General features: G+C 39.0%; 1 protein-coding gene across 1 annotated transcript in view; it reads left to right on the top strand.

Annotated features, from left to right (window-relative positions):
- The window catches only part of DNAH7 (dynein axonemal heavy chain 7), a 272118-nt gene that overhangs the window by 254509 nt on the left and 5314 nt on the right, over positions 1-12295 (top strand). Inside the window, exons 61-64 of the mRNA XM_043577362.1 lie at positions 1643-1873; positions 5145-5297; positions 6697-6874; positions 11882-11985. Of these exons, the coding sequence (XP_043433297.1) occupies positions 1643-1873; positions 5145-5297; positions 6697-6874; positions 11882-11985 (666 nt within the window). The remainder of the gene's footprint in view (positions 1-1642; positions 1874-5144; positions 5298-6696; positions 6875-11881; positions 11986-12295) is intronic.

Here is a 12295-nt window from a genome sequence, read left to right as displayed (position 1 = left end):
AGCCAAGCAGTCTGACTCCCACTAGTTTGGCTCCAGAATCTGTGTTCTGAATCACAGAGCTTTCTTCTTTCTAGCTTCTAAAGATGGGTAGGACCTAGAAGGGCAGATAATAAGAGATGCTGGGGAAAAAACAAACAAACAAACAAACTAGAAGATTAGCAGGATAAAATGGTGTGCTATCCTTGATGGAAAAGTCCATGGGACTCCTAGGTCTGATCTACTGTAAGATCACATTTTCTAACAAGCAAAAAGGACAGAGACTGTTTTTATGCCCATTTTTACATGTTAATAATACCAGTAAAAGTCAGTCACTGCCTGAGTACAAAAGTATATGTACAGACATGAATAAGTAGGTCTTTAGGAATATTAGACACACGTGATACACAGTAGTCTGAAAACAGGACATTTATTGTGTCTTTTGGCTTTATTTAAAGTTGATGGGGTGTGCCACATTACAGAATACATAAAACAGTGGGTTTGTTCCAACAGAGAATGACTCAGAACCAAACAAGTAAGTTTAAATACACATGGGGTATCTTCTCAGTATGTAATTAAACAGCCTCTTTCAATACCCTCAGACTCAGATTGGCAAGTACAATTATAGTAATGGGTAGGCAAGTGGTCCAGTGATTCTACATCAGTTTACCACAATTCAGAGGCAAAGAGACCAGAACAGCAGAGTTTGGAGAGCAAGTTAACAATGACAAAACTTTTGCATTATGGGTTTAAAATACCTTTAAAAATTAGAACAGCAAAAAACTTAGAACAAGAAATGTCAGAGTTGGGAATTGTTACTTTTGCAGAGTTCTTGTGCTTATGCCTAAGTTTCAGTAAAGAAACCAGGAAACACCAAATCTGAACATAGGACTGCACAAAAGTTCCTAGGGCTGGAAAAATAGGAGATATGTTCATTTATATTCTAATTGTGCTTGTTTTCTCTCAGCGTGCGTGCGTGTGCACACACATTCATTTATTCTGAGGATTTAAATGATTTTTCCAGAAAATATAGATTCATTTACACCCTGCCACTATGAACATAAAAAATAAAAATTGAAATTCCCCTTCCTTCCTTCCTTCCTTCCAGTGTGAATCACTAAAGTCTGCCTTTCTCTATAACTCTTCCAACTGCTTAGAGAAGACGAGCTTATTTTCTTTGCCCTCCTGGTTCAAGGACAAAACTATATCTCTGCTTTTGGCAACCAGTAGGCACCAGAGTTATTGGCAAATATATTTTGTGGCAAGCTTTCTCAAAGCAAGATCAGACTTCCTTCTTCTGGGTTTTAATGACCATTGTCCCTCCACCACCCCACCAACTTAAATGCTTTTGCTCCCTCTACCCGCAGCACCCACTCCTCCCCCTCAACCCAGACAGCACGATGTACCACATATTTGCTTCCTCCAGACCCTCTTTGGCCTGTAAACACTGTCGGTGCTCTTTTCTTCCTCCTCCCTAACGATGGTTTTCTCCTGAATCTCTGCCCCCATGCCTATTTCCATCACTTGAATAAATCTTGTGTGGAGAAGAATCATTGGTAGAATAGAGTGGTACTCATTCTTACAAAATTTACCTTAGGAGTTTTCTTATACAGCAATTCCTAGACCTTTATGAGGATTTCTGACTTTTCATTTGAATTCTTGACAGTCTCGTTCAGCAGATGCCGGTGCAAAATCATCAGATGAAGTAGTAAGTGAGGTTGCTGGTGATATCTTGGGTAAACTTCCAAACAACTTTGATGTTGAGGCTGCAATGAGGAGATACCCGACAACTTACACTCAGAGCATGAACACTGTACTTGTCCAAGAGATGGGGCGTTTCAATAAGTTGTTGCAGACCATAAGGGAATCGTGCATTAACATTCAAAAGGCAATCAAGGTAAGGGGAAATATACCAAAGAAAAGTCACGGCAATAAACTGATCATTCATTTTACTCAGCAAATATGTACTGGGGAGAGATTCTATGCAAGCACTATCCTTCATTCTGAGGATAGAAGCAAAATCCTTGCCTTTGAAGGACAGATAGAATTCTGGGGGGGACAGTTAATGACTGGGTAATCAAGTATGGAGTATGTTAGCATAATTTGCTAGATAGGATACATGCTAAGAAAAAGTGTTAAGGAGTAAGAAAGACAAAGCTGTTGCCTTCATAGAGCTTAAGTTTTTATAAGGGAGACAAAAATTTAAAAACAAATATATAATTTCATTAAGTGGTAAGTTCCATGGAAACAATAAAGGATAAGAGAATAGAGAGTGATGGGTGGGAAATTCTGTCATTTTCAGTCAGGCTCCTCTGGGGAGCTGACCCTTGAGCAGAGGCCTGACCTTAAGGGCAAACCACAGAACATTTGGGCAGAGGATATAACAAGTGCAAAGGCCATGAGAACAAGCTTGGCATGGTCTGGGAACACAGTAGGGTAGGCTCGTGGAGAGAGCATGAGGAAAATGGTAGGACAGAGAGAGGAGGCCAGACTCATGATGGCCTTTTTGGCCATGGTTAAGATCATGAATTTTATTCTAAAGTGTAAAAGTAAGGAGAGGTCTTCAGAGGGCTTTACACAACGAAGTGAAATGATCTGTTTTACATTTTTAAAAGTTCACTCTGACCACTGCAGGAAGGACTGTAGGGGTACAAGAATGCAGGCAGAGACGAATTATGCTACTGAACTAGTCCAGCTGAGTTTGGTTCTAATAGTAGCATGGGAGAAGAAAAGTGCTTGAATGTGAGTTATTATTGAAAGAGGAGTCTACCAGGCCGGCTGTAGTTTAATCTAACTGCGCTGTTTGGCTAAGAAGCATTCAGTATCATGTCTTTCTCCTTGACCTGGTTCTTCCTATATCCTACCTGGGAGAGAAAGTCCTGGTCTCCAGTATTCTGGGGGAAAGGGGAAAGAGGCGTCAGGAATCTCAGCATCTCAATGTACATGCATTCACTTAATTCCCAACGTTAGGATGGTCATGTGACTCCAACTGAGCCTGGCATCCCTCCAGGGATTTCTTCATTTTCCTTTCCTTGAATGAGCATTTCATTACCTGTTTCAAGGTAGGCAATGTGCAGATTTGTGAAAGAAGTCCCAGGAATCTGTTTTCTAAGCCAGATTTCAATAACCCTGTTCATTTAGTACCACCTGCAACTCCTCACTTTCATTTAGGCCCATCAACTCCAAATAGTTTTGGGTGTTCTGCAGTAATATCTAGTTGATTCTTAGTTTTCTCCTTTGCTAATGGAAGATCAGGTTTTCTCCTGACTTCTACATCATCTACCAACAGTCCATATGCTATCTAGCTCCCAAAACTGTGTTATTTTTGTCTTTCCCTGTTTTTTTTTGTTCTTGTGGGCTTATGCCCTTAAAAAATAAATCCTTTTACTGTTGTTTTAGTGGGTTTGGGAAGGAGACAAATGAAATGTGGGTGTTGAACCCATTAGATATACTCTAAAATCTCCATGTTAGCTGGGAGTAAAATTATCACCTATAGAAGAAAGAGAAATGATGATGGCAACTGGCCCAATTGTAAGATCAATGAAGCAATACTTTTCAAGGGCCTTGAAGTTTTAACATCTGTACATCGGTAATTCAAAATGGGATAAGACTGGGGAGCCTGGGTGGCTCAGTCGGTTGGGCATCCGACGTCGGCTCAGGTCATGATCTCGTGGTCCGTGAGTTCGAGCCCCGCGTCGGGCTCTGTGCTGACAGCTCAGAGCCTGGAGCCTGTTTCAGATTCTGTGTCTCCCTCTCTCTCTGACCTTCCCCCATTCATGCTGTCTCTCTCTCTCTCAAAAATGAATAAACGTTAAAAAATAAATAAATGGGATAAGATTGGGGCGCCTGGCTGGCTCAGTTGGTAGGACATGCCACTCTTGATCTCGGGGATGTGAGTTCAAGCCCCACGTTGGGCAGAGTTTACTTAAGTAACAAAATGGGATAAGATCAATTAGACTTCACAATTGGAATCCAGGATATTTTAACTTTTCCAAGCATTTCATAAGATTTTTCTAATTTTATTTTAATCAGTAGTCTTTTCAGAAGGCAGGATAGAGATGTATTAGTTGTCCATTTAACATTTTTTTTTTGAGGGAGAGAACACACAGCATGAGGAGGGGAGGGGCAAAGAAAGAAGGAGACACAGAATCCCAAGCCAGGCTCCAGGCTGTCAGCACAGACGCCGACATGGGGCTCAAACTCAAGAACTGTGAGATCATGACCTGAGCCAGTTGGACGCTGACTCAACCAACCGAGCCACCTAGGTGCCCCTTAGTTGTCCAGTTAATAGGGTAGTTACTAGTAAGTCAAAGTTAGTTAATAGGGTAGTTACTAGTAAGTCAAAGTAAGTCAAAGGCTGTGATTTAATAGCTAGTGAGTTGCTAAGTATTAAGACTCTCCAGGGTGGGCAAAAGAGTGAAGGAGGTCAAAAGGTACAAACTTCCAGTTATAAAATAAAAGTCATAGGGATGCAATGTACAGCATAATGACTATTAATACAGTTAATAATACTGTATTGCAAATTTGAAAGTTGCTGAGAGTGAATCTTAAAAGTTCTCATCACAAGAAAAATAACTGAGGACATCTTAGATTTATTATAATCATTTTACAATATATACAAATATTAAAATCATCATAACTCCTGACTTCTCAAAAACTTAACTACTAATAGCCAACTGATGACTAGAAGCCTTAGCCATTGTATAGCCAATTAACTTACAATTGTATGTTATATGTAGTATATACTGTATTCTTACAACACCTTTCTCCAAAATTTTTCAGTATTTTTAGGCTAATTGGTTCATCTGTGAGTTTTTTCAAACTGTTACAAATCTCCAAAAGTTTTTCCATACATTTATTGAAAACAATCCATGAGGACCCACACAGTTCCAACCCATGTTGTTCAATGGTCAACTGTATCAGGTTATATGTCAATTATACTTCAATAAGAAAATTTGGTTAAAGTTAAAATTGTCAATGTTTTCGTAAGGAATAACTCAGTAGTGACTGCATGACTTACTGGCAGTAAAAGAACATATTCCTCAGTTTCTGCTTATGTGACTCAACTAATCACAATTGTAAATACAGGCGAATTATGAAAAAGGCATTGAAGAAGAGATTGTCCAAAAGCAATGCTATCATTTTAACCAAGGCTAAATGTGTTTCAGGGGCTTGTAGTAATGTCTACAGATCTTGAAGAAGTGGTTAGCAGTATTCTGAATGTCAAAATTCCAGGAATGTGGATGGGTAAATCATACCCAAGCCTTAAACCACTTGGGAGCTATGTAAATGACTTCCTTGCGAGACTAAAATTCTTGCAGGTGAGTTCATCTGAATGATCATACATTGTTTCTTTTGATTTCATTTTCTTCAGTCAGGATCCCTGATGCCAGGAGTATTAATGACTCTAGTTTTCTGTGCATCTCAGGCACTAATGACCATTACTCAGTATTGCATATAATTTATGTAACTGTTCCATTCACTGTCAAAATACTAATGTTGGAAGTAGAATCTCTGAAAGTAGGTGTTCATGCTCAATAAACTTAGACATTCAAATCAGTGACACTTGAAGAGGGAAAACAACTGGCTATGTTTATTTTTCCCTTAAATAATAAGCATTAAAACAGATTTCTAGAACAGAGCACCTTTGAAAGCCAGAGAAGCTACTAGCAAGAAGCCTGATCTCTTCCTTGACCAGCATTCTTCCAGGTCATGAAATCACTAGACTGCTGGTTCAGCCCAAGACAATAATAATCTTAATGGCTAACTGCCTTGGAAATGTTGAGTGGGCAGAAGTCTGCCTCCTAATTATATGATAATATTGGTGCTTCACTATCTTCTTCTTAACAATTATATTCACTAGAAGTATTGATTAATGTCCTAGATGCTGTACATAATGCATCAGAAACTGCCTATGAGGAAATTTCTGCAGGGGTAAAATGGCTAAATTTCCCTTCCATAACACAGGTCTTCTGTTATACTAGAGTTGATACTAAAACATTAAGATTGTTCTTGAAAGGTGAAGGATCTACCTTGGACTCTAACGAGGAAAAGTTCTTGAAATTCATTAGATTTCTATAACTTACTGTTTAGTTAAAGTCAGTACTCAATTAGCTTATTAAGATATGATATTTTAAAAAAGATATGATATAAACAGAGTAAATATCTTGATATTTATAAAAATCTTAAGCACTCACTACCCTGTTTCTTTTGGAAGTTCCTTGTATAATAATGTGTTTCCATGTGTTGGATTTCATTGTATTTTGGTAAAGTAGGTGGGAAAACATCCAAAGGAATAATCTGCTAGACACTAATGACTAGAGAGGAAAAGTGGAAAAAACATTACCAGATGTTACATGGATCTCTTCTATTCAACTATGTAACATGTTATATGTGCAACATATACTAGATATTCGTTACTGTATGGAGTTTTTGGAAGGAATCACTGAGCATGTATAAAGACATTTACTTTTGCCTTTACCCACACTGTGATCCTCTAGCTGGTGCAATGGATATGAAATTGAAGTCAGAACAAACACTGAATAAGTATCTTTTTAAAACCTTGACAGTATAGCTTTTTATTCCTCAAAGTGTTAGCTCATTTATTAATCTACCTAAAAGATAATAAGGGGGAGCATTGGGGAGTAAATTTTATTAAGCAGTGTTGTATTTGAAGTTGAAAGGCTCTAGCCTGAGAACACTTGTGCTTTGACACTGTAGCAATGGTATGAGGTTGGCCCTCCTCCAGTCTTCTGGCTTTCTGGCTTCTTCTTCACACAAGCCTTCCTGACTGGTGCCCAGCAGAACTATGCCAGGAAACACACCATCCCCATTGATCTTCTTGGGTTTGACTATGAAGTGATGGAAGACAAAGACTATAAGCATGCTCCAGAAGATGGTAAGTGCAGTGACAGAATGAGCTGGTTTATATCTAGGTACCGAACAAAGGCTTAACATTCTTGCTTACTTTGCTCAGCTATTAACATTTTAATCATTGTGTATGTAACTTACTCTCAAATAGTTGAGGAAAAGAAATTCGTATGAACTTGCAACATTCTTCACAATCTGTCATCTTTAAATTTTTTTTTTTCAACGTTTATTTATTTTTGGGACAGAGAGAGACAGAGCATGAACGGGGGAGGGGCAGAGAGAGAGGGAGACACAGAATCGGAAACAGGCTCCAGGCTCTGAGCCATCAGCCCAGAGCCTGACGCGGGGCTCGAACTCACAGACCGCGAGATTGTGACCTGGCTGAAGTCGACGCTTAACCGACTGCGCCACCCAGGCGCCCCACACAATCTGTCATCTTAAAAACAAATCAACAGGACACCAGTTGGAAGAGCGGAGCACGCAACTCTTGATCTTGGGGTCATGAGTTTGAGGCCCACATAGGGTGTAGAGATTACTTAAATGAAACTTAAAAAACAACACATCAACAAAGAATTCCAAGTGTCCTAACATCCACATCCCCTCAGTTACTGTCCCATGTCTCTACTCCCTTTAAAGCAAATTTCTCCAAAGAACTGTCTTTACATACCCTCTCCGGATTCTCACTTCCTATTTTCCACCTACCTTTCATCTCCTCCAATCAACTGATGATCTTTTCAGAGTTAGTAATGACTTCCATATTGACATATCCCATGAAATGAAATCAGTCTTCATCTTAAACTCTTAACAGTCCTTACAAGTTGACAACTTTCTCTTTCTAAGAGACATCCTTCTCCCTTTGTTTCTCCTGATTTTCCTTTTCTCACTGGACACATTCATGCTTCTTTGCTAGCTTTTTCTCCTCTAAAAATTAGAGTTTCTAAGGACTTAATCCTTCTCATACTTTTATTCCTAACACACACAGAATGGGCATATTAAATGCCTGAAGAGTATTTAACAACCTTCTGCCTAGTTTATTGTTCCTTTAATGATATAAGCCTTTAAAAAAAAATACATTCTCTGTACAGCTCGCTATATTACATGCTGTAAAAGATGTCAATAAATAGATGTTTGAGGGGCGCCTGGGGGGCTCAGTCGGTTGAGCGGCCGACTTTGGCTCAGGTCACGATCTCGCGGTCTGTGAGTTCGATCCCCGCGTCGGGCTCTGTGCTGACAGCTCAGAGCCTGGAGCCTGTTTCGGATTCTGTGTCTCCCTCTCTCTGACCCACCCCCGTTCATGCTCTCTGTCTCAAAAATAAATAAACGTTAAAAAAAATTTAAAAAAAAATAGACGTTTGAGTTCTTGCACCCTAATAAAGTCAAAATATAGATGAGCAATATACCGTGAAGGATAATTTTGTTCAAACTAAGTAGGAAAGGGGGATAAAGGAGTTTAAACTGGGTAAAAGCAAATCAAAGGAAGGGTATAGAGTTGCTCTGTACCACTGATAGGTGCCAGAAACTGCCCAGCTCTTCACAATAACCCTAGGTTATTAATAGATATTGCTATTATCCCCATTACACTCAGCCAAAACTAAGGCTCAGGAAAGGTAAGTAACTTGCCCAACGTCTCACAGCTAGCAATGGGCAGAGTTAAGCAAACTGCAGGCTGACTCTAATGCTTAGCTAGCTTCCTCTAAGGCCTGCTGAATATTTTCGTAGAAGTAAAAGTTTGAAAACATCATTACATTTCTCAAGGAAAGTTCCTTGAAGAATCTATGATTGATTCCTAAGTATTTAATTCAGATGCAATGTTTTGGTTTTTTTTCCCCTAAATTCTCCTCATCATTATGATAAAAGGCAGGGAAGATGGCATTTGGATTGAAGGCTAGGCAGTATTGGTGTCCCTCAGAGTTAGAGGTTTTTGAACTCAGCTAAAGAATCGAATTTCTAAAAGCATTGCCTGCAGTTTATAAACTAGTTAATATTTAAGATCAAACTACTGAATTGCCAATCATTATACACTGAACTTAGACATTTTACAAGGTAGTTGGTATTTCTTTTTACAGTGACTTACTAATTTAACTCACAACTGCTTTTATTAAATACATTAAAATCCAAACTTATCTTGAAAACAGTGGAGCAAGCATAAAGTACAACTTAAAGGTAAATAAGGACTATTTCATGTCCAAGATCATGCAGTAAAGAATAGTCATCAGTTAAACCATTTTACTGAATACTAAAGTATCAGCCAAGGTTTAATTTTTAATAGCTAGTAGATATTCACTAAATCACGCATTTTATTATTTTGCACAAACACACACACATACATTTTTACCAATAAACACAGATATCCACAATTTAGCCTTTTTGTCATTCCTGGCTTTTTCCTTCCAACCTAATTACCAAAACAAAAATAAGGTTCCATGGAATGATTTGGAGCACTAGAATTTTCCCAGGGAACAACTTTCCCATGGGATGCTCATGGGAGGATCCCAGAGCCCATTTGAGAAAAGCTTGGGCTAATTTTTTCCCAGTTTATCTTTACAACTCCACCAGCCTGTCTTTTTTACACACACTTAAGTGTGCGCCCGTCCCTGCATTCTGGGGCTCACAAAGGAGTGAGCCTATTTACCTATGATTAAACATAATGAAAAAGGGCACTCTTAAAGTGATTCATAAAGTGGCCACAAAGCCACTGTAAATCCACATAGATTTGGAATCTTACTTTCCAGCTGTACTTGCTAAGATTCCTCTTCTTTGAATTACTAGTCCTAATGAAGGACTCACCAGCGAAGGGCAGTACATAGCAGGAAGGGAGGCAGATAATCCTGAAGAGAAGGGCTGAAGAAGCCAGACCTGACTCTGTGTGATGACCACATCTCATGGATGGCAAAAGGTGTGACTCACAGGGTAGGAGAGGCTCTGAATCAGGACCCAGTTAATACCCATCTATCCTTTCAGATCTTGTGTCTTCCATGCGGCCTGTATTGGCTATGAGAAATAAAAATGCGTTTGAATATCCCCATCACATTTCCTATAAAATTGTTACTGGGTTGGAGAAAACTTTATCCTTATTACCACTTTTCTTAGGTGTTGAAATGAACTCTTTTGCTCTGACATTATCTTTGTTTCCCAAGCGAGGAACAGATCACCTAATTGGTTAAAACCAGAGAATTCCTGGGCTATGCTTACAGGTCAGTGGGGCAGGGTGTTAAAACAGGTCTTGGACCTATTTTTTAGTCTCCTCTATTTCCCTATTCCCATCTAGTATTTTTTTTAAACTGAGTATTTTTTTAGCTTAATCATTCATTTCTCTATTTTTTTTAAATGTTTATTTTTGAGAGTGTGAGCAGGGGACGGGCAGAGAGAGAGAGGGAGATATAGAATCCGAAGCAGGATCCAGGCTCTGAGCTGTCAGCCGAGACCTATGTGGGGCTTGAACTCACGAACCGTGAGATCATGACCTGAGCTGAAGTTGAAGCTTAACCAACTGAGCCACCCAAGCCCTGCTATTCCCATCTAGTATTGTGGTTGTCCTGCAGGACTTAGATCTGGCTGGAAAGATTAATATATAGGATAGGCTTGCAGAGTGATCTGTCTCTCTCTCAGGCAAGTCTACCCTCCATGTTACTCCAGGCTCAAGATGCTTTTTGCAATTCAGGTTTACCAAGTAAAACTTGAAATGTTACTGGACAAGTGCTGTGTCAGTTAATAAAACTGACCTTTTATTCCAACCATTCTTTCCATCAGTTAAAACCTAGAGAGGAAAAAGTCTCCCCCCACCCCAATAGCCATCACTGGATTATCCACATGTGGCTTTAAAAATTAAACTGTAATTAAAATGAAAATTCAGTCCCTCAGTCACATTAGCCATGTTTCAGGTGTTTAATAGTCAGTGGCTACCATATTGGAAACACAGAGAATACTTCTATCATTACAAAAAGTCCTGTTAGACAACACGGTCCAAGTGGACTTTTATATACTATTTTACAAAGTGCTTTCACCAGCATTAACTGATTTGACTCTGTCTACCTTGTAGAGGTGTTAAAGTAGGCATTATTGTTTTACAAATGTTTTGCAGTTGTTCTCAGATGACTAAACAGGTCTAAAGTTAAATGAATTGCTCAAGGTCACACACAAAAATTAGGAACAAAGACCTCAGTCTCTTTAGGTGCCACGTTGCTTCCTTCCCATCTGTGCAACCATTATAATGAGTGTTTCCATGTGTATATACTTATATTCAAATCCTGAGGTTTTACATCAAAAGGACGGTCTGACAACTGATCGGAGTTTCAGTGATTTCCTCATTTGTGCTTTCATTAGTGTACATTACATTTTAGAGGGAACTCCTCTCCATGTGTTCTCTCATACATACTAAGGAGAGGTCTGGGAATGAGAATAAATCCTAGAAGGAAAGGAGAAAATTAACTTTCCTGACATTAGAGGTCTGTGCAAGAGTATTTTGCTCAGGTGCTGCCTAGAAGTCACTGGATCCCTACAATTACAGTAAGAGCTTTTCTTGCAGATTTCATGGCCTCTAACATTATAATCACTGGCCAATTGACAGTATAAATTTGATGGGGACACCTGGGTGGCTCAGTCGGTTAAGGTTCTGACTCTTGATTTTGACTCAGGTCATGATCTCACAGTTCATGGGTTCGAGCCCTGCGTCGGGTTCTGTGCTGACAGCTCAGAGCCTGAAGCCTATTTCAGATTCTGTGTCTCCCTCTCTCTCTACCCCTCCCCTGCTCGTGCTTTGTCTCTCTCAAAAATAAACGTTAAAAAATTTTTCTTTAAATAAAATTCCTTTTGTTTTATCCTCATCTTATCTTACTATTGAATTAACTAGGCAAAATATATTCTTAGAATATGGATGTTAAGACAAAGCACTCAGAATATTGCTTTTACTTTACAACAAGCCTTAGGGTGCTGCCCTAGTATCATCTGCAGAGTACACACTAATAGGAATTTCAGATTCAAGTTAATCAATATGCACATTTAAACAGCTGTATTAACCTGCTTCTTTTATATTTAGGTGTTTTCATTTATGGATTATTTCTGGATGGAGCTTCCTGGAATAGAAAGATCAAGAAACTTGCAGAATCCCATCCCAAAATTCTTTATGATACAGTGCCTGTGGTTAGTACTTGATGTTCTAATATTGGGGAGGAGCACTATTTTACACACACACACACACACAGTCAATTCTCATTTATAGTAATTACATTTTATAAAGTTCCTACCAACACTGAATTAGTGAAGACCTGGCATTAAATAAACCGTTAAAAGGAAACTTATTTACAAGAGGTGAAATAGAAAAGCAGAATGTCAACAGACTCAAACTCAGCTGGGAACCTGTTTGTCTGGTGACTCACATTTTTTTGAGACTCTGAGCATGCCTGTGAATGATCATAAAACAGAGTATTGATTTTAGGGTGATGAATAAATT

Source organism: Prionailurus bengalensis, chromosome C1 (genome assembly GCF_016509475.1).
Source record: "Prionailurus bengalensis isolate Pbe53 chromosome C1, Fcat_Pben_1.1_paternal_pri, whole genome shotgun sequence".
Taxonomy (NCBI): Eukaryota; Metazoa; Chordata; class Mammalia; order Carnivora; family Felidae; genus Prionailurus; species Prionailurus bengalensis.
The sequence above is the reverse complement of the archived record's forward strand: the minus strand, read 5'-3'. Positions and strand labels throughout refer to the sequence as shown.